We start from the raw sequence: 24349 nt of genomic DNA on the forward strand, positions 1-24349 counted from the left end.
TCCATGGAGTCCAAAAAGTGTCCCTTTAGGTCAAAAGCGGTTTTAGACCAGCTAGAGAACAGTGATAATAAATTAGAACTACTTGCAGAATTGAGTGATAATGATTCGTGGGGAAATTGGTCATCAGACACTGAAAACGATTTTGCGACTTTGCTCAGTGATGTGCGAACTTGGCGCTCTATTTCAAATTTCGGTGTTTTTGGTTTGATTATATTATTGAATTTAATTTATTATTATTATATTATTATTTTTTATGATTATTTATTAAATTATAATTTATGATTTCGTGTTTCAAATTTTAACATACCCGGGATGTTTACTAGACTCTTGTTCAGACAGATTTCAGTGAGTTATTCCTAAAAATTACAGGCCTACAATAAAAAACAACATATTTCCATGCAAATAAAGTACTGCTTTGAGCACAGAAATACTGACATAATCATACCGCTAGGGAGGCTACGGAATGTGAAAATCTGAAAAAAAAAAGGTTCATTTTGTTTCGTTTCGATTTGATTTAATTGACCAATTTTGTTTCTTTAGCGTCATTAAATTTGTTTAATTCATTTTTTCGGAATTCAGGTTTTTTTTTTCGTATTCGAATTTGGTTTGAATTTTCTGAATTTGACCGAATCCAAAAATTCAATCAGATTTGAAAAAATTGGACAAAATTCAAGAAATTTCAACTGAATTCAAATTCATTCTATTGGAAATTTGAATTTTGAAAGACAGTTACAATCTTTCTATTTTATTCTATTCTATTGGTTTTTTTTTCAATCTATTCTATTATTTTGTACTACACTATATTGAAAAAGTATTGAGACACCCCTCCAAATCATTGGATTCAGGTGTTCTAATCATCTCCATGGCTACAGGTGTATAAAATCAAGCACCTAGGCATGCAGACTGCTTCTACAAACATTTGTGAAAGAATGGGTCGCTCTCAGGAGCTCAGTGAATTCAAGCGTGGTACCATGATAGGTTGACACTTGTGCAATAAGTCCATACGTGAAATTTCCTTGCTACTAAATATTCCACAGTCAACTGTTAGTGGTATTATAACAAAGTTAAAGCAACTGGGAACAACAGCAACTCAGCCATGAAGTGGTAGGCCATGTAAAATGACAGAGCAGGGTCAGGGCATGCCGAAGTGCACAGTGCGCAGAAACCTCCGTCTGCAGTGTCAATAGCTAAAGATCTCCAAAGTTCGTGTGGCCTTCAACTCTTAATGTGTCAGCATACCAAGACATTTTGGACAATTTCATGCTCCCAACTTTGTGGGAATAGTTTGGGGGTGGCCCCTTCCTGTTCACACCTGACTGCGCACCAGTGCACAAAGCAAGGTCCATGAAGACATGGATAAGCGAATGTGGGGTGGCAGAACTTGACTAGCCTGCACAGAGTCCTGAACTCAGCCCAATAGAACATCTTTGGGATGAATTAGAGTGCAGACTGTGAGCCAGGCCTTCTTTTTCGACATCAGTTCCTGATCTCTCATATGTGCTTCTGGAAGAATGGTCAAACATTCCCATAGACACAAACCTTGTGGACAGCCTTCTCAGAAGAGTTGAAGCTGTTATAGCTGCAAAGGGTGGGCCAACTCAATATTGAACCCTACAGAATAAGACTGGGATGCCATTATGGTGCATGTGGGTGTAAAGGCAGGTGTTCCATTACTTTTGGAAATATAGTGTATATTCTTTTATTTTATATTCTATTCTTTTCAATTCTAATTGATTCTATTCTTTTCTATTATATTCTGCTATTTTATATCCTATTTTGTTCTGTTTCACTCTATTCGTTTCTATTCTAATCTTTTATTTTCTATTCCAATTATTTTCTTTTATATTCTAATCTATTCTTTTCAAATTCATTCTATTTTAAATTAGAATTTTGGAAGACAGTTATATTGTCTCAATTTAATTCTATTCTATTCTATTGTTTTCTCTATTCTATTGTATTCTTTTTTATTTTATTCATATTTTATTCTTTTTTATTCTATACCTTTAAATGCTCTTTTATTTTATTCTTTTATTGTATATTCTATTCTATTATTTTAATTTCTATTCTAATCTATTCTTTCTAATCTATCTCAAATTCGAATTCATTCTATTCAAAATTTGAATTTCGGAAGAGTGATATACTCTATTATTTTATTCTATTCTACTTTTTTTATTGTAGTCTATTCTTTTTTAATCTATTCTAATTGATTCTATTCTTTTCTATTCTATTCTTTTAAATTGTATTTTATTTTATTGTTTTATTTTCTATTCTATTTAGTTCTCTTTTACTCTATTCTTTTATATTCTGTTATTCCTTTCTATTCTATTGTATTGTGTTTTCTATGCTATTCTTTTCTATTCTGTTCTTATATTTTCTATTCTATTCTGTTCTTTGCGATTCTAATTTATTCTATTCTTTTCTATTCTCTTCCTTTCATTTCTATTCTATTTCTATTCTATTTTGTTTGATTTATGCTATTCTTTTATTTTATTTTCTATTCTGTTCTATTCTTTTATTTTCTATTCTATTCTGTTCTGTTTTCCTCTACTGTATTCCTTTCTACTCTTTTCTATTATTTTATTTTCTATTCTATTCTTTTTATTTATTTTTTATTCTCTTTTTGCTTTCAAATTTGATTTTGCATTTAATTTCAAATTTAGTTTTCTAATTTCTGATTCAAATTTTTTTAAATTCGATGCAGATTCTTTTTGAATTTGAATATCAGCCAAACTTTGTTTCAATATTTCGGATTCATTTAAATTTGTTATTATTGTAATTCAAAAATTCGGATACAACCAAATCTCAGAATAATGAAAAATTCATCCGAATTACGATTTGGAACAAAATTATATTGCACATGTCTAGTCAGCTTTCAAATGAAGCAGGGAATTGAATTATGTACTTTATAGTAATATATAGGTAATATAAGAGTAAAATATAAAGATTAAGGTGTTATAATTACTTTTTGAAAGAATAGTAATTACATTGTGGTTTTTAATGTTTTTTTTTTTTTTTTCAAGAATGAAAGAATGCTTACAAAAGAAACATTTTTAATTTTTGCTGCAGGTCCTCCTCACTACTGGAATAACTTTTGCTTCATCTCTGGATCATCGATACAATGTGCAAATAGTTGGCAGTATACCAGCTGGGTAATATTAACATATATAGTGTGTTGAATTGTATAAATGAGAATAACTGGAATGAACAGAACTCTATACACAGAAAACAAATGGCCTTGACAAGATAAATGTGTCTATAAAATGTCACCTACATTGTCAAAGCATATACAGGTGAAACTCGAAAAATTAGAATATCGTGCAAAAGTTCATTTATTTCAGTGATGCAACTTAAAAGGTGAAACTATTATATGAGATAGACTCATTACATGCAAAGCAAGATAGTTCAAGCCGTGATTTGTCATAATTGTGATGATTATGGCTTACAGCTCATGAAAACCCCAAATCCACAATCTCAGAAAATTAGAATATTACATGCAATCAATAAAACAAGGATTATACATAGAACAATATCAGACGTCTGAAAAGTATAAGCATGCATATGTACTCAATACTTGGTTTGGGCCCCTTTTGCAGCAATTACTGCCTCAATGTGGCGTGGCATGGAAGCTATCAGCCTGTGGCACTGCTGAGGTGTTATGGAAGACCAAGATGCTTCAATAGCGGCCTTCAGCTCTTCTGCATTGTTCGGTCTCATGTCTCTCATCTTTCTCTTGGCAATGCCCCATAGATTCTCTATGGGGTTCAGGTCAGGCGAGTTTGCTGGCCAATCAAGCACAGTAATCCCACGGTCATTGAACCAGGTTTTGGTGCTTTTGGCATTGTGGGCAGGTGCCAAGTCCTACTGGAAAATTAAGTCAGCATCTCCATAAAGCTCGTCTGTGGAAAGAAGCATGAAGTGCTCCAAAATCTCCTGGTAGACAGATGCGTTGTCCCTGGACTTAATGAAGCACAGTAGACCAATACCAGCAGATGACATGGCTCCCCAAATCAACACAGACTGTGGAAACATCACACTGGACTTCAAGCATCTTGCAGTGTGTGCCTATCTATTCTTCCTCCATACTCTGGGTCCTTGGTTTCCAAATGAGATGCAAAAGTTACTCTCATCAGAAAAGAGGACTTTGGACCACCGAGCAACAGACCAGGTCTGTTTTTCTTTAGCCCATGTAAGACGCTTCTGACGTTGTTTGTTGTTCAGGAGCGGCTTGACAAGAGGAGTATAACATTTGAAGCCCATGTGCAGGATCCGTCTGTGTGTGGTGGCTCTTGATGCACTGACTCCAGCCTCAGTCCACTCCTTGTGAAAGTCCCCAACACTTTTGAATGGCCTTTTCCTGACAATCCTCTCCAGGCTGCGGTCATCCCTGCTGCTTGTGCACCTTTTTCTTCCACACTTTTCCCTTCCACATAACTTTCTATTAATGTGCTTTGATACAGCACTTTGGGAACATCCAACTTCTTTTGCAATTACCTTTTGAGGCTTTCCCTCCTTATGGAGGGTGTCAATGATGGTTCTCTGCACAACTGTCAGGTCAGCAGTCTTTCCCATGATTGTGATTCCTACTGAACCAGACTGAGAGACCATTTAAAGGCTCAGGAACCCTTTGCAGGTGTTATGGCTTAATTAGCTGATTGGAGTGGGACATTTTGAGCCGAGAATATTGCACATTTTCACAATATTCTAATTTTCTGAGATTGTGGATTTGGGTATTTCATGAGCTGTAAGCCATAATCATCACAATTATGACAAATCACGGCTTGAACTATCTTGCTTTGCATGTAATGAGTCTATCTCATATATTAGTTTCACCTTTTAAGTTGCATTACTGAAATAAATGAACTTTTGCACGATATTCTAATTTTTCGAGTTTCACCTGTATAAGCTCAAAAGCTAAAATGTATATTGCAGCCTACCAATTGTGGTGGCTCTGTTCATTTTTAGAGATGAGCGAATCGAACCAGGCGAAGTGGAATTCGATTCGAATTTCAGGAAAAATTCGATTCGCGTCGAATCCGAATATTAGCCTACTTCGGGTGCGCGAATCGGATTTTTCCCGATCAGCCGGCAAAAGTGTCCCTGCAGAGAGCTCCGCTATTTCTGACAGTTCTCTGACAGTTCCTTCACATGTACAGCGGTTGAAACATTGTATCTATTTGTTTCCATTTAGGATACAGATGTTTTTATTCGGAAACAGATACAATGTTTCAACCGCTGTAAATGTGAAAGTCAGAGAACTGTCAGAAATAGAGGAACTCTGCAGATACACTTTTTGCCGGTTTGGAATTATTCTTATTTTCATCCTACTTCTTCTTCTTCTTCATCCTCATCCTCAGAAGAAGAAGAAGAGGATGAGGATGAAGAAGAAGAAGAAGAAGAAGTAGGATGAAAATAAGAAGAATTCCAAGCCGGCAAAAAGTGTATCTGCAGAGCTCCTCTAAGTGTATCTGCAGAATAGAGGAGCTCTGCAGATACACTTTTTGCCGGCTTGGAATTCTTCTTATTTTCATCCTACTTCTTCTTCTTCTTCCTCTTCATCCTCATCCTCTTCTTCTTCTGAGGATGAGGATGAAGAAAAAGTAGGATGAAAATAAGAAGAATTCCAAGCCGGCAAAAAGTGTATCTGCAGAGCTCCTCTAAGTGTATCTGCAGAATAGAGGAGCTCTGCAGATACACTTTTTGCCGGCTTGGAATTCTTCTTATTTTCATCCTACTTCTTCTTCTTCCTCTTCATCCTCATCCTCATCCTCTTCTTCTGAGGATGAGGATGAAGAAGAAGAAGAAGAAGAAGTAGGATGAAAATAAGAAGAATTCCAAGCCGGCAAAAAGTGTATCTGCAGAGCTCCTCTAAGTGTATCTGCAGAATAGAGGAGCTCTGCAGATACACTTTTTGCCGGCTTGGAATTCTTCTTATTTTCATCCTTCTTCTTCTTCTTCTTCTTCTTCTTCCTCTTCATCCTCACCCTCATCCTCTTCTTCTTCTTCTGAGGATGAGGATGAAGAAGAAGAAGAAGAAGAAGAAGTAGGAAGAAAATAAGAAGAATTCCAAGCCGGCAAAAAGTGTATCTGCAGAGCTCCTCTATTCTGCAGATACACTTAGAGGAGCTCTGCAGATACACTTTTTGCCGGCTTGGAATTCTTCTTATTTTCATCCTACTTCTTCTTCTTCTTCTTCATCCTCATCCTCATCCTCAGAAGAAGAAGAAGAGGATGAGGATGAAGAAGAAGAAGAAGAAGTAGGATGAAAATAGGAAGAATTCTAAGCCGGCAAAAAGTGTATCTGCAGAGCTCCTCTAAGTGTATCTGCAGAATAGAGGAGCTCTGCAGATACACTTTTTGCCGGCTTGGAATTCTTCTTATTTTCATCCTACTTCTTCTTCTTCTTCTTCTTCTTCCTCTTCATCCTCATCCTCATCCTCTTCTTCTTCTTCTGAGGATGAGGATGAAGAAGAAGAAGAAGAAGAAGTAGGATGAAAATAAGAAGAATTCCAAGCCGGCAAAAAGTGTATCTGCAGAGCTCCTCTAAGTGTATCTGCAGAATAGAGGAGCTCTGCAGATACACTTTTTGCCGGCTTGGAATTCTTCTTATTTTCATCCTACTTCTTCTTTTTCTTCCTCTTCATCCTCATCCTCATCCTCTTCTTCTTCTTCTGAGGATGAGGATGAAGAAGAAGAAGAAGAAGTAGGATGAAAATAAGAAGAATTCCAAGCCGGCAAAAAGTGTATCTGCAGAGCTCCTCTATTCTGCAGATACACTTAGAGGAGCTCTGCAGATACACTTTTTGCCGGCTTGGAATTCTTCTTATTTTCATCCTACTTCTTCTTCTTCTTCTTCATCCTCATCCTCAGAAGAAGAAGAAGAGGATGAGGATGAGGATGAAGAAGAAGAAGAAGAAGAAGAAGTAGGATGAAAATAAGAAGAATTCCAAGCCGGCAAAAAGTGTATCTGCAGAGCTCTGCTAAGTGTATCTGCAGAGCTCCGCTATTTCTGACAGTTCTGTGACATTCCCTCCATACAGCGGTTGAAACATTGTATCTATTTGTTTCCTTCTCCTTCTTCTCATCCTTCTCCTTCTCCTTCTTCTCATCCTTCTCCTTCTCCTTCTTCTCATCCTTCTTCTCATCCTTCTCCTTCTTCTCATCCTTCTCCTTCTTCTCATCCTTCTCCTTCTTCTCATCCTTCTCCTTCTTCTCATCCTTCTCCTTCTTCTCATCCTTCTCCTTCTCCTTCTTCTCATCCTTCTCCTTCTCCTTCTTCTCATCCTTCTCCTTCTCCTTCTTCTCATCCTTCTCCATCTTCTCATCCTTCTCCTTCTCCTTCTTCTCATCCTTCTCCTTCTCCTTCTCCTTCTTCTCATCCTTCTCCTTCTTCTCATCCTTCTTCTCATCCTTCTCCTTCTTCTCATCCTTCTTCTCATCCTTCTCCTTCTTCTCATCCTTCTTCTTCTTCTCATCCTTCTTCTTCTCATCCTTCTCCTTCTTCTCATCCTTCTTCTCATCCTTCTCCTTCTTCTCATCCTTCTTCTCATCCTTCTTCTCATCCTTCTCCTTCTTCTCATCCTTCTCCTTCTCCTTCTTCTCATCCTTCTCCTTCTCCTTCTTCTCATCCTTCTCCTTCTCCTTCTTCTCATCCTTCTCCTTCTCCTTCTTCTCATCCTTCTCCTTCTCCTTCTTCTCATCCTTCTCCTTCTCATCCTTCTCCTTCTCCATCTTCTCATCCTTCTCCTTCTCCTTCTTCTCATCCTTCTCCTTCTTCTCATCCTTCTCCTTCTCCTTCTTCTCATCCTTCTCCTTCTCCTTCTTCTCATCCTTCTCCTTCTCCTTCTTCTCATCCTTCTCCTTCTCCTTCTTCTCATCCTTCTCCTTCTCCTTCTTCTCATCCTTCTCCTTCTCCTTCCTCATCTCCAAGGGCATTTAAATTAAAGGTACAGTGTTCTGCACTAATTTAAAGGCTCTCTGAAGCCTAGAAACCCTTTTAATAAGTTAAATTCGTAGCGAATTAATTCGCATCGAATCGAATTTCTTCCTCAAATTCGGCAGCCGAATCGAATTTTTGAATAATTCGCTCATCTCTATTCATTTTCATTGTTTTAAGCTTTTTTTCTTTTATTTTCACCTGTGATTCCCACCAATAAGAGATTGAGACAAACCATTTCACACTGACTGTGGTGCTTACAAGGGTCAGCTTTTATTCAATCATGTAAAACCTTTATCTTGAAAGGAAAAAACTGTTGCTGTAACTGCTTCAAAAGTATTAGTTATCACAAACCTGGTTAATTCAATTGCACATATGGATTTTCTGATAGAAGATAAGGAAGATTCAGATCAAAGTACAGTGAAAATAACTGATATGGGGTATCCCATTCCATTAACAGATTTCGAATATTTAGAGTATATGTAAGTTAAACTAGTTCTTAAAGATACTAGTGGTCGTACTAGTAGATAAATGATTTTGCCGTTTTTTGTATATTTTTGTAAAAGGTTTATATATATATACAGTATATATTGTTCATCGTAACATCGTTCAGCATGACCGTTTTGGTGGTGGGTCAGTGATGGTCCAAGGAGGCATATCCATGGAGGGTCGCACAGACCTCTACAGGCTAGACCAGCAATGGGTAAACTACGGCCCGGCGGACCTTTTAATCCGGCCCGCGGAGCTAGGCTCCTCTCACAGTCCGCCCTGAAGACCGGTGTAGCATGAAAATCTGTCTGCTATGAGGATCTGTCCCCCTCGACGTATCTGCGCATGTGCTGAAGATCGCCGATCGGCTGCTAATGCCTGAAACTGGCACATGCGCAGATACGTCGAGGAGGACAGATCCTCATAGGAGACAGATTTTCATGCTACACCGGAATGGCGCGGGAACACGGCGAGAGGAATGCGCGGAGCAAAGGTGAGTGAATTGACACAGGGGGGACTTGGGGACTTAATATGGGGAATGAATTACTATATGGGGGATGAATTACTATATGGGGGATGAATTACTATGGGGGATGAATTACTATAGGGGGGATGAATTACTATAGGGGGGATGAATTACTATATGGGGGATTAATCACTATGGGGGGTGAATTACTTATGGGGGATGAATTACTATGGGGGGTGAATTACTATGGGGGGATGAATTACGATATTGGGGATGAATTACTATGGGGGATGAATTACTATGGGGGATGAATTACTATGCTTACTATGGGGGAATATTACTATACTTACTTTGGATGACACATACACATCATTCATCTACTCTTGGTCCGGCCCCCGGGTCCAATATATGAACCCATTGCGGCCCTCAAGTCTAAAAGTTTGCCCACCCCTGGGCTAGACAATAGCACCCTGACTGCCATTATGTATGGAGATGAAATCCTTGGACCAATTGTCAGACCCTAAGCTGGTGCAGTGGGTCCTGGGTTCCTCCTGGTGCACAACAATGCCCGGCCTCATGTGGCAAGAGTATACAGATAGTTCCTGGAGCATGAAGGAATAGATACCCGTGAATGGCTCCCATGCTTGCCTGACCTACAGTAAATCCAATAGAACACCACTGGGACATCATGTTTTGGTCCATCTGACGCCACCAGGTTGCACCTCAGACTGTCCAGGAGCTCAGTGATGTCCTGGTCCAGATCTGGGAGGAAATACCCATCCGTCGTTTTATTAGGAGCATGCCCTGATGTTGTCAAGCAAGCATACAAGCACGTGGGGGCCATTTTGTGTTGCTGCGATGAAATTTCAGGGAAATGGACAATCTGCGGCATCATTTTTTCACTTTGAATTTTGGGGTGTCTTTGAATTCAGTGTTCTGTTCCCACATGAAGGCGAATAAAGGTATAACTGATAATGGCTGTGTAACTTCCTACCTTCGTAACCAAGCAGTGGAACAGACCGGACCAGCAGATGCTCAGGTTAGACGGATCCAAACGTATACACAGGAATGAAATCAGCGTGGGTTTATTTGATCCAAATACAGCGACAAACAGTGATACAATACTGTAAGGTAGTAGAGGTATTGATGCTGTCCTGTGATATCTTTCCTGAGGCTAACTGCTGGTCAAAAACTGATGCCTTCACAAGCCCAGGGTGTTGAACGTCCTGTCACACAGCTATAAAGCACATAAAAATGGCTGCAGGAAATGACCAGAACCAAGGCTTGCCTAAAACCACGCCCAGTAGAGAAAAAACTTTACTAGCAAGAACAGAGGCATGCAGCATGCAAATTCTGGCCAGCAGATGGCAGCAACAGATCAATACATAGAAACAAACGCTGTGAAATAAGAATTGGTGATACAATGCACAGTTAAATAACAAATATGAGGAGAACAGCACATTCAGTCCTCTGCAGGTTGATCATTTTCACTTCCATCAAATGATGGGCATCCTTACTTTCTAACACATTACCCAGTCCATATCCGTATAGATATCCAGCATGATATTTCTTCCTATTGAGATCTGATGTTTTTCAAAGTGTTCCTTTAATTTTTGTGAGCAGTATATATATATATATATATATATATATATATATATATTATAAATGATATAACTTTTGGAGTGATGTTTTTCTACCAAGGGAGCCACACAGCAGCCAATATTGACCATATATATATATAGTTTGTCATAATAATGAATTATGACACTGTGTGCAGCCAGCAGGCTGTAAACTAATTCACTGTGGTGTGGTGGAAGGGCTGGTTGAATTACAAGATACCCACAGATGTCAGAACAGGTGAAGTGAAGTAGTCTGTATATGGCTTCAGAATGCTTACAATGTTGCCTACTTTGGATAAATATTCTGTTATATGTGTTTCTTTGTAACTATTGATACATATGATCACTTTTAATGAAGAGTTTGCAACAAGTTTCATTGTGTCAGAATAAATAATCGTGAGACACTCATGTTTGTGATGCAGTTGTGATAAAGATGTCTTTCTATCCTTACTTTACGACTAAAGATGAGCAGATGGTTCAGTGCAAACCTAGGTTTGGATTGAACTCTGGCTTTTTGGGCATTTGGATAAATGCTCAAACTTTTGCCTGCTTTGTGTCCTGCTTGGTGGGAGTTTGGGCAGTGCTCCACATGCTATTTTTTGAAACCCTCTTGCCTCTTAGCCCATAAAATGGGCATTGTTCTCTTTCAATAGGTTTTTATTAATTTTCAATAAAATACAGACACCTCCCTGAAATACACAGGAGGAAGAGAGAAAAAAAAACATATAGCATTTCCAGCAATGAAGACATATAGGCACATTCCAGTGTAACAGGCATAGGTAAAGGCACAGCAATAACAGCCTGAGAGTGCATAAAGGCCTACCACAGCGTGGTATGTCACCACTAAGCTCAACCAAAAAAAAATGGAAAGAGAAAAAAGAGGAAAAAATAGAGAAATGGGAGTAGAATGAGAGATGAGAGAGAGAAGAAAAGAAGGTAGATAGACCCAAGTCATGGAGAGCTTGACAGATATCTGATCCATGGGTCCCAAGTCCTTCCAAAATTGGCCATCTTATCTTGAAGGATCGCTGACAGGCATTCATTCATCATGATCCATGTCAATTTGGCCTTCAAAAGGTAGAACAGAATCACAAGAGACTTCCAAGTCCCTGCAATGGAAATTCTAACTGCTGTAAAAATCAATGTTATCAACCATCACACAGGTCTTGGTGCCCCCTCCACTGGGTTACCCAGTAGGGCCTGCTGAGGGCTTTTCCTGAGAATCATTTGGGTGGGAGAATAGATGAAGTTGTATGTGCGTGTCCAAAATGGCCAGACTTTTGGACACAACCACCAAACATGGAGCACTGTCCCTGCTTGGCCACAGCCACAAAAGTAAAGGGATGAGGCATTCGAAACACAGGACAATAATTTGCTTCTTTCAACGATGTGTTGATGAGAGACTGAGAAGCATATTGAGCAAGTCTACTCCACTCAAACTCATCCATCTGCTCACCCAGATCCCACTCCCATCTGTCCATAAAATGGGCATTTTTAATTTGACTGATTCGGCTTCAGTTGATTTAAGCTAGGCTCAGGTTTGACATATGAACTTCTTTGAAGTTTGCTAAATCCTGCTCGAACAGAACCTGGGCAGTTCAGCTCATAACTCCTAGCAGAATGAAATGCATAAGAGGTGCAGGTGGATTACCCCTGTTTCTGATGAATGAATCTCATTCTGGGCTTTTAGAAGTGCAACTTCACTTTTGTCTTTAGTGCTATAACTAGATTCTTTGATCATTTTGGTATGTTTTATCAAACACTCAGTTTGAATTTCTTGAGCTTGAGAGGGGATTAGTTTTGTTTTTCAGTAAATGTTGAATCATTAATTGCAGGTTCTTAATTTTAATTTTTTTTTAAAACAGTTTCCCAGTGCCTAAGCTTCCTACCCTGAAAGTCATCCCTGATGTGATTGGAGACACAATTGCCATCACATTTGTAGGCTATGCTGTATCTGTGTCACTGGCTATGATCTACGCAGAGAAACACAGATATACCATTGATCCAAACCAGGTGAGACATTGGATACTATTGCACACTATTTTATTGGATTACAGCTTATTAAAGGAATGCTGTCACAATGGCTGGTACACAGGTGAAACTCAAAAAAGTAGAAAAATTTGAATATCATGTAAAAGTTCATTTATTTCCGTAATGCAACTTAAAAGGTGAAACTAATATATGAGATAGACTCATTACATGCAAAGCAAGATAGTTCAAGCCGTGATTTGTCATAATTGTGATGATTATGGCTTACAGCTCATGAAAACCCCAAATCCACAATCCCAGAAAATTAGAATATTGTGAAAAGGTGCAATATTCTAGGCTCAAAGTATCTCACTCTAATCAGCTAATTAAGCCATAACACCTGCAAAGGGTTCCTGAGCCTTTAAATGGTCTCTCAGTCTGGTTCAGTAGGAATCACAATCATGGGAAAGACTGCTGACCTGACAGTTGTGCAGAGAACCATCACTGACACCCTCCATAAGGAGGGAAAGCCTCAAAAGGTGATTGCAAAAGAAAATGGATGTTCCCAAAGTGCTGTATCAAAGCACATTAATAGAAATGTGGAAGGGAAAAGTGTGGAAGAAAAAGATGCACAAGCAGCAGGGATGACCGCAGCCAATGCTCTTGTGCCACTCTGGAGACTGGAGTCCCCAAGGGAACGACCTTAGTACATCTGGAGCTGTGGAGCTAGTGGAGCTGTATGTTTATCCAGCATCAGAACCATGAGTATATACCCATGATATGGGAAAAAGGCAATTTTGTATTTGTTTTAATGTGAGTGGGCAATTGGCTTTGTTTGTATATATTTAATAAAGGCAGGATTACACCATGGAGGATTTTTTTGTTTTTAATACCATCCTGCAACGGTTACGTGTGTTTGAGAGTCCCTGAAACAGGAGAAGATCTAGAAGTACTAAGGTCGTTCTCTTAAGTGTTCCAGCCCTGACGATATTCACTTTGAGTTCCTGTGGGTTACCCACACAGCGTGCTGGCCCTAAGGGTCACAATAAGGAGGTGAGGAGCCACTTTGGCCATTTATGGATTTTTCTGCACATCGTGTGGCACTGTGAACATCTCACATAGCTTGCTGTGATTTTTGTGTATTGTCTACCAAGTTTGGAATTTATTTACTGTGGACTTTCACATAGCATGAACTGTATTTGAATTATCTTATGAGCATGTGCACTTTATTACTGTAATAAGGAATATTTATTATATTAATTCCTTCTGTGTGGTGACCTATAATGCACATGAAATTATTGTCACACTGATTTTATCATGTTATCCACTGCATTGCACTATATTATGTATGTCCTATATTAGTAGCTATTGCGAGCGCTTCACTATTTTCTTCTTTGATATTTGTATTTACCTTGCGGTTAAGGTGAGTGTGAGCAGCTTAGGAGTAGGACATCCATTCTAGGGCAGGAGGCTTTTTATATTTTTTCTGAATGCAGTTTTCAATACTGCATTCCAGTTTGTTTTTATTGTTTAACCACTTAAAGAGCTGGGATCTATTTTTTAGGAACTTTTGGCTCATGGGATATCCAATATGGTCTCCTCACTCTTCAACTGTTTTCCCAGTTCTGCTACTTTGGCTACAACAAACATTCTCGAGAGTGCTGGAGCTTACACTCAGGTGAGTTGTTACAAAGTTTGATTATACATTTCTGAATAAAAATGCATATTTAGACCAATTTCTCTACAGAAATCCAATGTCTTTTTTATGACGTATTTATATAGCACTGGTACTATTATAAAGCTTTTTAGAGACTACATACTGTAGATTGATTCACATCAGTTCATCGTCAAAAGGAGCTTACAATTTAATCTCCTCTAACACACCCAGATGAACACTAAGCCCTGGTTGACGCCAATGCGTTTTTAAGTGCTTTTTTGAGAAATACACTGCAGTTCATTTAACATTGTTTACTATGGGACATGTTCACATCTATGCTTTTTTAAGCTGCTACATTTTTGGAAAGGGTGAGACTTTTTTTAAATGCAAAAAGCAGCGTTTTTGCTACAATGCAGTTCAATGGAGAAGCTGCTGAAGAGCATGTAGCACAGATGACGCATTGAGAGCAGTAACTGTATCAGTGCAGCCATACATCCCAAGTAGACAACACTGGGACTGCCGGCACAGGGATGCACGAAACACTTGTTCATTCCATGTGGGTAAACACAGTCCTGCACAGGGCACAAATTTAATTGCCCTGTGTTATTGAGGCCTAAAAATGACATTACTGTCCTTTTTCTTAGCTTTCAGGATTCTTCACCAGTGGCGTGGTACTAGTCGTTCTGATTTGGGTTGGTCCTCTGTTTAATTACTTGCCAAAGGTAAGATTTTTGTGCACAAAAATATTTGTTTTGAGGTGGGGATATATAAGAAGGGGATTTGTAATTGTTTTATCTTGTTTTTTTATTTCCTATAACAATAAAAAAAATAGGAGGCCTTGGGAGTACTGTCCACCTGCCATAAAGTGTTTTATTTTATCGGTTAGCCCCCTAAAACTTAAATTGCCCCCCCTAAGGTGCTATGACAAGGGCAATCATTTTCTCCAAATGTTGCTACAAACTACAAGCAATAGCAGCCAGAGAGGGCTTTTCTAGTAACTGTACTATAGTGTGAACTAATACACCATAATTATAAGGGCTCATTCACACTTCTTCACTTGTGTCTGTATGGTGAATGCAGGCTGTACTGTGTCATACATTTACATATGTTATGCTAATGTATAAGGATGGACAAAAAAAAACACATGAAAAAAGTAGCATTGCAACATGCTAACACATGTGATGCGTTAATGTGCAGTACGGTAATGCACTGCAGAGCAAAAGTGAGTTATGACCCTAATAGCTGGTCACAACAAAGTCATTGTCTTCTTTAAAGAGGATAGGTATGCAGTATCCATTGCAACCACTCAGATATAAACTCCAGAATATAGCAGTAAATTACCTTTTTTTTTTCAGCTGGAACTCCACTTTAAGTTCAGCCTGTGTTTTAACTAGGATAGTCAACTAAATGAACTACAGAATCAGCAACTTAAAAGAAACTATACTGTATGAAATATAATGGTTTTGGGTCCACTTTATTTTAATAAACTCATCATGTACAGTTGTGCTCAAAAGTTTGCATACCCTGGCAGAAATCGTGAAATTTAGGCATTTATATTGAAAACATGACTGATCATGCCAAAAAACTGTCTTTTATTTAAGGATAATGATACTATGAAGCCACTTTTCATCACATAGTTGTCTGGCTCCTTTTTAGATCATAATGACACAATGCAGCATAGTAATAAGCAAAAAATATGGAATGCTTTGTGTCATCGTTGCTTGGGGTCCATGCTATTCTTCTCTGTATTTTTTTTATAAATATTTATTAGTTTTCAATCCACATACAAGTCATTTCAACATATCTCTTAAAATATTTATCAAAAACATATTTTCTCCTTATAAAATTTATTCCTATATATGACTTTCTTTTCATACCATCCCCCCCTCCCAAACACCCCCCCCCCCCTCCTTCTCCCCGTTCCCTCCCTTCCCTCCCTCACCTTCCCACGCTCTATATTCTCTCTTCTCTCATTTACTCCATATAATTCTATTATTCCTAAATCCAATTCTGAACCGACTACCCAGGACCTTATCTCTTCACCTTTTTCGCCATTTCTTTATATTCTCCCCATCCTTTCCATTTTTTATTGTACATCTCTAGCTTATCCTCGTGCGTATAATACAATCTCTCTATCCCAGAAATCTGGTTTACTCTACCCATCCAGTCTTCCTCCGTTGGCACCTCTCTTTTCTTCCAGTACCTGGGTATCAAGCTCTTTGCTGCGGTTAAGTAATACCATATCCCTGACCTCTTATATACTTTTACTGGGAGTTCTGAGATATGGAGGAGGCATAATTCTGGGTCTAATCCTATATTGATTTTAGTAATCTTCCCTATCAAGTAAACTATCCTTCGCCAGAACACCTGTATTTCTGGACACTCCCACCACATATGATACCACGTGCCCACCTCTCCACAATCTCTCCAACACATCTGTGAAATTTCCGGATTCATCTTGTGCTCCAGGTAAGGGGTAATGTGCCATCTATTCAAACACTTATAATTTATTTCCACTTCTCTCATACTAATATTTTCGTGAATTAATGTGAACATCTTCTTCTTCTCCTCCTCCTCCTCTATTTTTCTTCCCATATCTCTTTCCCATTTCTCTATGTGCATTAATTCTGTGTCTGTGTCAAGTTCCATTAATATGTTGTGTATTTTTGCCGTTCCGTGTCTACCATTTCCCCGTGACTCAAAAATTCTCTCAAATGGATTCCAGTCTTTTCTAGTTCTTATAGGTTTTGGAAGGCTTTCAAAAAAGTTCTTCAGTTGGTAATATCTTAATCTATCCATCTTATTAAAGACTTCACCCTTTCTTTCCTCCATATCCTTATATGACCCAATTTCCTCTCCTACCATTATATCTCTCAATTGCGCCTCCTGTTTTATAATCCATTTCCCTGCTATACTATCTTTACCCGGGATGAAATATTTTGTGTTCCTAAGTGGTATTAGTTGTGAATTAAAAACCCACCCCTTTTGTCTATGTAATAAATCCCATTCTTTTAAAACAATAAGAGTGTACGTGCTTGTGCTCTCCTCTAATTCTCTGTATTGTGCAGGCACCCAGATACTATTACTCAAACCTATTCCACTCAGTGTTTTCTCAATTTTGACCCAACTTTTCTCCGGATTATGAATCCAGTCGAAGATTCTTGCGATAATCCCCGCTTTGTAATATCTCCTAAAATCTGGTACCCCCAGTCCTCCTCTTTCTTTACTTCTAGTCAACGTTTCATACCCTATTCTAGGCTTTTTATTCCTCCATATACATTTTATTATCATTTTCCTCAGTTCTTTAAAATATGCCTCTGGGAGTTTGATTGGGATCATTTGAAATTTATATAATACTTTGGGGACAATTACCATCTTTATCAAGTTTATACCACCTATCCACGATGGATTTCCATTTCCCACTCTCCTCAATTCCTCCTTAATTTCATTTAATAACATTATATAATTGGCTTTATAAAGGTTTTTATTTGAGGTTGATAGTTTTATTCCTAGATATTTTAATTCTTTGTCTCTCCAAAGGAAAGGGAATTCTACTTGTAGTCTTTCTTTTTCACTGTTTTTGAGATTTATGTTTAAGATTTCGGTCTTTGTCGGGTTAATTTTCAGGTTCGACAGGTCTCCGTACTCCCTCAATGCTTTCATTAAATTTGGAAGTGATGTTCTAGGGTTTCCAACCTAAAACATCAGGTCGTCCGCATAGGCCGCTACCTTATGTTCTCTATCACCTATCCTTATTCCTTTTATGTCTATGTTCTTTCTAATCATGGACAGTAAGGGCTCCAGTGATAACACGTATAGCAGTGGGGACAATGGGCATCCCTGTCTTGTACCATTTGACATCTTAAAGTACTCTGATCTTCCTCCATTTACCATTATGGTAGCGGTAGGCCCTCTGTACAACTCTCCAATCCACCCTCTCATTCTATCTCCCACTCCCAACGCTTCCAGAGTGTCCATCATAAAACCCCAACTCACTCTGTCGAATGCCTTCTCAGCATCTATCGACATCAGTATCATTGGGGTTTTCCCTTTTTTGCCCTCCTGTATAAGCAACAGTGATCTCAGAGCATTATCTCTACCCTCTCTTCCCGAGACAAACCCCACCTGGTCTCTATGTACCCACTCCGGCATCAGCTCTTTCAGTCTATTTGCCAGAACCTTTGCATATATTTTAGTGTCTACATTCAGCAGCGCTATGGGATGATAACTCGCACATTGTGAGGGATCTTTATCTTCTTTCTGTATCAATACTATATTCGCCTGTAAAGACTCTCCCCTTATCTTCATCCCGTTCCCCAAGGCGTTCATATAAATCTTCATTTTGGGAATTAAAAGCTCTTTATATTTTTTATAGTATTTGGCCGTATATCCATCCGGACCTGGGCTTTTCCCTCCCGCCATGCTTTCTAATGCTGATTTTATTTCCTCTGTGGTTATTTCTGCCTCTAGAGAGTCCAGTTGTGTTTCGCTTAGTTTCGGTAGGCCTGCCTCCTCTAGGTATATCTTTCTTTTCTCTCTATTTAGATATGATTCCACGGCGGAGGGGCGGAGCCTGACTATGGCGGCGGCGGAGAGCTCGTGGTAGGAGCTCCCGCACGGGCCTCTTCCGACCGACCCCCCCTTGGACTCTAAAATTCCCCCCTAGCAGATGGAGCTCTAGAGGGTAGAGACCTACCTCGACCGGGCGGGTTCCTCTGGCTGAGCGGCTCCCCGGAGTTGAGAGCGGAGACCAGCGGAGTGTGGCAGGGACGCTGAGCCTGGACGCCGAGCCTGGTTGCCGGGTGACAGGGAGGCGCGGCTGGGACATGTGACCGGCCGCAGTGCACCTCTGGGAGGCAAGAAAGCCGGCCGCCCGGCCGGAGGCTGACAGGGAGCAGGAGAGATTCTGCTCTGCCGGACGACCTGCAATCCAGGGAGCCCTAACAGGCGGTCGATGGTGAGCCTCCCCAACAAAGACAAGGAAGAAGAGCATGGAGGAAAGTCCTGGAGGGTCCACCTGAGAGGAAGAGAGCGGACCTGCTGAAAAGAATTGGAGGAAGGAGCCTGGAGCCGTCTCACGAGTTGGAGGGGTGAGTGAGTCTGGCGGTGGCCCCAAACACAAAAATTGTATAGAGTTGGAGGAAAGCAGGGAGAGAAAGAAAAGGGGGGGACCCCCAGAGAATAAGAATAAAAAATAAGGAGAAGAACGCAAGGTGCAGGCAAAGGCATACAGAAAGGTGGGAAGACAAAGTTGGGAATTCTATTTCTACACCTTATTAATTTCTTCGTTTTGCAAAGTATAAGTTTATAAGAGAAAATAAAGGTTACAGAAGAAATGAAAAATAAAAGTGCAAAGGGAACCGGGCCTAAAGGGACACAAACGGGGACAATTAAAAAGTACGCATCCCAGGGAAATGTGACCCCAGAAAGGCCCCAGAGCAGAGAAGATAAAGGAGAGTCTGATTTAAGTATGCAAAATAGTCCTAAACAGTCAATGGAATTGGATATCAGTAATCAACAAATATCAGAGACAGAAAAAGAACTACAAATCCCAAATAAAAGAGAGATGACAGAAATGTTCAAAGATCTGGAGAGAACAATAAAGCAAGAAATGGTAAAAATTCGGAATGATCTGGGGCAGTTGTTGTTAAGAGTGGAAGAAACGGAGCAGAAAGTTAAAAGCCAGACCCAGATTATTTCCGAATTAGAGAAGAAGATAATTAATATGGAAAAAGCTCAGGAAAAATTGCAGTACAAGGTGGAAATTCAAGAAAATAGAGAAAGAAGGAGAAATATAAGGATAATAGGAGTACCGGAAAGTTTAAAAGGAGAAATACTAGAAGAGATGGTTTGCAAAATACTGAACTTTATAATGGGAAACTCTGAAATCGAAAGGACTAATATAGAAGGAATCTCTAGAAACTGGAAACTCCAGGGGAATCATGAGAAAGACAGGCCGAGAGACATACTTGTAAAATTTTATGAATTACAACAAAGGGAAAAAATCTGGAGGAACACTAAGGGAAAACCAGTAATAAAGTATGGAGAAATGGATATTCAAATATATGCGGACTTGTCATCAGAGACTCTCCGGAGGAGGAGAGCTCTGAGGCCTTTGCTGGAGCAGATGAAAAAACAGAAGGTGCAATATAGATGGGGAGTTCCGGAGTGTTTAATAGGATGGAAAAATGGAATAACAGCCCATTTGAGGTTCCCAGAGGACTTGAGAAATTTTTGCAATAGACTTGAAATGCAGAAAATTGAAATAAAGGGTTGGGAAGAAGAATCTGGGGAAGAAAGAGCAGAAAGAGGGGAGGGGTGGAGACAGATGGGGGAGAGGGGGAGGGGCGGGGAAGGAGAGAGAAGGGGAGAGAAGTGTGTGTTTTTTTTTTATTTTTTTATTTTTTTTTTCTTCTTTCTCTCTCCTTGCTCCCATTTCATCGCCTCTTTTTTTTTTTTCCCCCTTGTCCCTCCAGCTTGACTCCTTTTTCCTCCTATAGAAAGATGAGTAGAGAGGGGGTCAAGGGGGGGATCTGGATGGAGGGGAGGCTGTCCATGGGAAGAGTGAAGCCCTAAGGTTTAAGTCAAAGGTGGATGCTACTTCCACAAATGATGGTTAGGCAAAGTAAAGGCCTAAAAAGAGGGGGGAGGGAGGGGGGGAGAGGTGGTGTGGGAGGGGGAGGGGGGGGAGAGGAAAGGGAATGGGGGGAGTATTGGGAGAGGGGGGGAGGGAGAGGGAGAGAGAAAAGGGTAGAGGGATAAAAACGCTCTATAGCAATAAGAAAGAGGAAGGGAAGGAGGAAGAGGGAGACGGTAGGAAAAGAGTAAGATGGAAGAAATCCAATATATAACCTATAATGTAAAAGGGTTAAGCTGCCCAGGAAAGAGATTCAGGTTATTTAAAGAACTTCAACATAGAAAATCCTCAGTGGTATTCTTGCAGGAAACACATCTAGAGATAGAGTCAAAGGTTAGACTGAAGACTAGACATTTTCCAACATGGTTCTATGCGGATTCACCAACTAAAAGAGCAAAAGGAGTTGCTATAGGCTTCGCAAAGAATATAAGGTTCGAGGTGGAGGAGAGATTAACGGATCCGGAGGGGAGGTTTTTATTTTTGAGAGGTAAACTACAGGGAATTGAGTGTAGAATAGCAAATATATACAGCCCAAATAAGAGACCAGAGAGGTTTATGAGAGAAGTGCTGAAGAGATTGATGGATTTTAAAAGTGATAGTAGCGGGAGACTTTAACATCTGTATGGATCCGCGGATAGACACCACTTCCTCTGTGAGGATGGAGGAAAGCAAATCCTTGAGAATGTTAAAGAAATTAATGCATGAATGTCAGTTGGTGGACATCTGGAGAATTAGGAATATGAAGGAGAGAGATTATACTTTCTTTTCGCACGTTCATGAGACTTATTCTAGACTAGATTACATATTAGTAGAAAATCGAGTGATAGAGTGGGTGGTAGAAGTGAAAATTGAAGGAAGCACCCTGTCGGATCATGCCCCAGTTGCTATGAAGTTAAGATGGGGTAGAGAAGGGAGAGAAGGTTATGTATGGCGGTTGAATGAGGCACTTCTCATGGAGGAAGAGATTGGTCAAAGGATTGAGAGAGAAATTGAATGGTTTTTTGATGAGAATGAAACAGAGGATGTGTCGGTTGCAACGGTGTGGGAAGCACATAAAGCTTACATCAGAGGCCTACTTATTGCAATGGGGGCAAAAAAGAAAAAAGAAAGGAGAGAAAAGATAAATAGATTATTAAATGAAATATATGATCTTGAACAGGTGCATAAAAGGGAAAGAACTAAGGAGATAATGCAGAGGTTAATAAAGAAGAAAGAAGAATTAGAGAATGTAATGGAGGAGGAAAAAAGAAGAGTCTTTAATAAAATAACAAGTGAAAGGTACAGATGGGGAGATAGGCCGGGAAAGTATTTAATGAGAACTTTAAGAAAGAAGAAAAATAGAAATTATATTGAGAAAATAAGAAACCCCAAGGGGGAATTTGTACACTCAACCAAGGATATTGCTAGAATATTTAAAGAGTATTACAATGAGTTGTATAATATCATACCTCAGGATACGTTTAGGAAAACGGAAACAATATTCTTCTCTGTATTGTTCCAATTTTAGTATATGTGCTGCCGAAGCAAGCACACGTTTGGCTCATTTTTAAAACACAATGGTAACAGAAATCACCCAAATGGCCCTGATCAAAAGTTGACATACCCTGGAATGTTTGGCCTTGGTACAGACACACAAGGTGATAGGGCAAAATGGCAATTAAAGGTTCATTTCCCACATCTGTAGTTTTTGAAATTGCAATTAGTGTCAGTGTATAAATAGTCAATGAGTTTGTTAGCTCTTACCTGGATGCACTGAGCAGGCTAGATACTGAGCCATGAGGATCAGAAAAGAACTGTCAAAAGACCTGCGTAACAAGGTAATGGGACTTTATAAAGATGGGAAAGGATATACAAAGATGTCCAAACTCTTGATTATGCCAGTCAGTACTGTTCAATCATATCTAATCCCATCTATCTATCTATCTATCTATCTATCTTAGCACTTACCTAGGAGGGTGCACATATTAATGTGAAGAAGATACCAGACTATACATAATATTAAGAAACAATGTGGAACTTCTATTGTTCACTATGGATCCAGTCATCATTATTATTATTCAGTATTTATAAAGTGCCAATAGTTTGCTCAGCGCTGTACATTACATCACTGTATACTGTTGGCTTTGTTTATTGACCTGTTTGGCTGTACAGAGCCATTGGACAACTAACAGTATTAGCAGTTTGAATTATTTACATTGCTCTGTAACACAAGCAGCTGTAATTGTTAACTCTTTCCTGTCATCCCGTAGGCAGTACTCGCATGTATAAATGTTGTCAGTCTAAGACAGATGTTCATCCAGTTCCAGGAGCTACCAGAATTATGGAAAATCAGCAAAACTGACTTTGTAAGTATATTTCATAGATTATAATTGGAACAAATAAAAATGCTGCAGCGCTACTAATAAATAAATCTCTACAACGTTTCATCTCTAATGGAATAAAATACTGAAAGATATAACAAACAGTCCCATCCTCAGATAAGTAGTGTATTTCAGCTGGAAAGAATGTGATATAGTTCACCTGTAAAGCCTCAATGGGCTACTCTCTAGATATTAGTGCTCAAAGGATGATGAATATAGGAGTCAGGGGCGTCCCTAGGGTTGGTGTAACCCAGTATGATAACACTCGTGACACCCCCTCCGACGATCCCCGCAGGATGGATCTGCAGATTGAGCATAATGGATCGGAGTCCAATCCATTATGCTCCCCAATCCGCAGATCAGAACCATCGTGCGGGGATCGTCAGCAACCTATACGAGGTGAAACCGGACCCGCTCCACAAAAAGGTAAGTTATAAAGCAAGCTGATGATCCCCACAGGATAGATCGGATCTGCGAATTAAGCATAATTGACCGGACTTCGATCCATTATGGTCCCCAATCCGCAGATGTGATCCATCCTGTGGGGATCGTCGACATGCAACCTACACGGGGTGACACCAGACCCGCTCCACAAAAAGGTAAGCCGATGATCCCCGAAGGATGGATCGGATCTGCGGATTGGGGACCATAATGGATCGAAGTCCTGCCACCGATAAGAGGAATAACCTTTGCCAACCCAAACACATGGCCTTTTACTAGAACATGTTGACCCCCTAAAAATGGATGATCAAACAGCTCTGTGTTGAACCAAAACATCACAGAAGGACTCTCTGCAAATATTTCTCTCAGGACTAACTTCGATAGATTTCCAAAACGATTCAGCCTAATGGGCAGGATTAATCTCCAAAGCTGACAGCCCAAGGAGAGAAAACCTCATATCTCATAGTGTAGTAGGCCAATATAGTAAACTATTTATTCAAACACCCTGGGAAACCTCTTACATGCCTGAGACCCACTCTGTGTGCCTTTATATAATACGCCCCTCTTCTCATCATATTACTACCCTCTGTTCCCAAATCTCATTTCTCTACCCCTCTGCTCCACCCCACAACCTGTACATCTCCCCCTCACTGCTATCATCTCCCTACTACTGCTCTCTTCACCTCCCCAAAATGTCTCTTCCACTCCTCCTTCTCATTTTCCTCTCCTCCGTTCCCAAATTCCATTCACTATATCCCTCTGCCCCTCCCAAACATTTG

General features: G+C 39.7%; 1 protein-coding gene across 1 annotated transcript in view; it reads left to right on the top strand.

Annotated features, from left to right (window-relative positions):
• LOC149472082 (solute carrier family 26 member 10-like) overlaps window positions 1–24349 on the top strand; it is a 127253-nt gene that overhangs the window by 57645 nt on the left and 45259 nt on the right. The window contains exons 6-10 of the mRNA XM_089692620.1: window positions 3067–3149; window positions 12373–12520; window positions 14040–14153; window positions 14777–14854; window positions 23019–23114. Coding sequence (XP_089548746.1) covers window positions 3067–3149; window positions 12373–12520; window positions 14040–14153; window positions 14777–14854; window positions 23019–23114 — 519 coding nt within the window. The remainder of the gene's footprint in view (window positions 1–3066; window positions 3150–12372; window positions 12521–14039; window positions 14154–14776; window positions 14855–23018; window positions 23115–24349) is intronic.

This window comes from Staurois parvus, unplaced genomic scaffold (assembly GCF_062004578.1).
Source record: "Staurois parvus isolate SC_StPar_1 unplaced genomic scaffold, SC_StPar_1.0 ptg000023l, whole genome shotgun sequence".
Classification (NCBI taxonomy): Eukaryota; Metazoa; Chordata; class Amphibia; order Anura; family Ranidae; genus Staurois; species Staurois parvus.